The sequence below is a fragment of the Manacus vitellinus genome, unplaced genomic scaffold (assembly GCF_001715985.3).
Source record: "Manacus vitellinus isolate BGI_N305 unplaced genomic scaffold, ASM171598v3 scaffold_29_pilon, whole genome shotgun sequence".
NCBI lineage: Eukaryota > Metazoa > Chordata > Aves > Passeriformes > Pipridae > Manacus > Manacus vitellinus.
The window spans coordinates 2,580,472-2,582,535 of record NW_021940207.1 but is presented as its reverse complement, the minus strand read 5'-3'; the positions used below and the strand labels follow the sequence as shown (position 1 = coordinate 2,582,535).

At 62.0% G+C, this 2,064-nt stretch overlaps 1 protein-coding gene across 7 annotated transcripts in view; it reads left to right on the top strand.

Annotated features, from left to right (window-relative positions):
* Positions 1 to 619: 619 nt before the first annotated feature.
* EIF4G1 (eukaryotic translation initiation factor 4 gamma 1) overlaps positions 620 to 2,064 on the top strand; it is a 16,139-nt gene continuing 14,694 nt past the window's right edge. For 3 of the 7 annotated variants that reach the window (XM_029960817.1, XM_029960816.1, XM_029960815.1), the window contains exons 1-4: positions 620 to 723; positions 821 to 907; positions 1,198 to 1,230; positions 1,833 to 1,853. In XM_029960817.1, the coding sequence (XP_029816677.1) occupies positions 649 to 723; positions 821 to 907; positions 1,198 to 1,230; positions 1,833 to 1,853 (216 nt within the window). In that variant the 5' untranslated portion in view covers positions 620 to 648. The remainder of the gene's footprint in view (positions 724 to 820; positions 908 to 1,197; positions 1,231 to 1,832; positions 1,854 to 2,064) is intronic. The other 4 variants (XM_029960820.1, XM_029960818.1, XM_029960821.1 and 1 more) reach the window with 2 other exon arrangements.

Genomic DNA, 2,064 nt, shown 5'->3' with positions numbered 1-2,064 from the left:
CAAAGCAGTGGCCTGGAGTGTCAGGGGTGGGGGGGCATGAGGGAGTTGCTCCCTGCCCTCCCTGGTAGGCGTTTGTGGTGTGTGCTGGGGACCTGGCGCCACCAGCAGGAACAGGTTTGGCCGGCCAGGGGAAGCATTTAGTAGGTCAGCCGGGGTGGAGCTGGGCACGGCTGACGCCGGGGTGCCGCCGGCCCACCCAGCCCCCTGGAGTTGGTGGTGGCCTGGGTGCTGGTGCCAGATCTACCTGGGCACTGGTGCCCACTTATGTGGGGGGCCCAGCCGGGCTTTGTGGTGTCACCTTGGGTGGGTCAGTCCTGCTGGTGGGCATGGCTGGGTTTGGGGCATGATGGCGGGCTCTGCTCTGCAGGCTGTGAGGACCTACCTGGGCTCAGTGACCTGGCAGTGCCACCCCCTTCCTCCCTGTGGCCCAGTGGGGCAGGAAGGGATGGCTGGGGGTCTGTGCCTTGGTGGGATGCTATCTGTGGGACATGGCTGGTGCCTGGCTTTATGCTGGTAGGGCTGGAGATGTGCAGTTCTCAGGGCTTACCTGGACAGGGGACAGATACCAGGGTGCTGCCACCTCCAGCTTATGCCCACTGTCCCTGTCCCTGCAGATAGCGAGGGGATCCTTATGCACAACCCCATGAAATGAACAAAGCTCCACAGCCCACAGGAGGAGCCCCAACAGCCCCACACCCTGCCCCTTCTCCCGGACTGCCGCAGGTAACTGTCCCTTTTGGGGATGAGGGACCCAGCTTTGCCTCACCAGTTGGTGCCAGGGGCAATGGTGCCATCTCCTTTCCTCCCTTCCTCCTTCCAGCCGACGTTCCCACCTAGTCAGACGGCACCTGTGGTTTTTAACCCGGCACCGACCTCACAAATGAATACGCCTTCTCAGCCGCGCCAGGTAAGGGTTTTGCGCCCCATCGGAGGGGGTGATAAGGGGTATCCAGCAGCTTTCTGCCTCCTGGCCTAGTAGCGCTCACTACTACAGAGCCCAGGAGCTCTGTGGTGCCCCTTGGGGCTGGCGTGTACCTGCGAAGGGGGAGTGCGCCCACGATCCGGATCACAACCGCTACCTGAGGACTTCCTGGCCCTGGGGTGGGTGGGCAGTCGCCTCCAACGGGGGTGCCCACCGAGTGACTGCTCTTCTCTCCTTCCTCCCCTGCCCCAAACCTCCCTCTCCTCCTCTCTCAGTTTCCAGCAGGGCCTCGGGCTATTCACCAGCAGGTACTAACCCGCTTCCCTTGCCCTGCATGCTGAACACCCTGCCCTGACACTGCACAGAAACACCATCCTGGGCCTGAAGGGACTGGGGAGCATGTGAGGACCCCAGAGCTGGGCAACAGGCTTGTCTGGGGAAAGTGGGGGACACCTCTTTAATTTTGGGTTGGTTTTTCTGCAGTGTCTCTCCAGTTCCCTCCTTGCATGAAGCCTGCAGCATGTGGCTGTGCCTGTGCTAACTCCAGCCCAGGCTGTGCCCTTCATCCTCCTTCTTCTGTCTGTGCCTTTCATCCTCCTCTTCCTCCCCACTTTGCTTGGTCTCCCAGAGCCCTGCAGTGCTCTGCGAGGCTCTGGACCTCCATCACCCCTCTTGTGTGGAGGAGCTGCTGGGGACAGATCTGGTGACATCCTTGGCTATGCTGTCTGGGAGCCCCTCAGACCCTTCCCTGCCCCTTGGGAGGTCCCTACAGGGGACCTCAGTGGGTTTGGGATGTGGGCAAAGGGCTCCTTGGCTGCCTGTCCTCTCCTTTGCTAGCCTGGTCCCAGTGCCGGTAACTCCTGTCTCTCTCTTTCCCCTTTTCTCACTGTATGCGTGCGCTTGCTAACAGGGAGGATTCAGGTCTCTTCAGGTAATGCTTTCTCCTTGCCCCGGGGGGTGTGTGTGCGGACCCTTACCCATTCGTCGCTGGGCTGGAGCTGCTGCTCCCGGGGATGCTCCGGCCTGGCAAACAGGCCGGGTCGGGATGAACGGCATTGGCCGGGGTGGGAATAGCCAGCTCCACATGCTGTCTGGCTCCGGCACGGTGGGACTACAGGTCCCAGCATCCTCCGCGAGCGCCA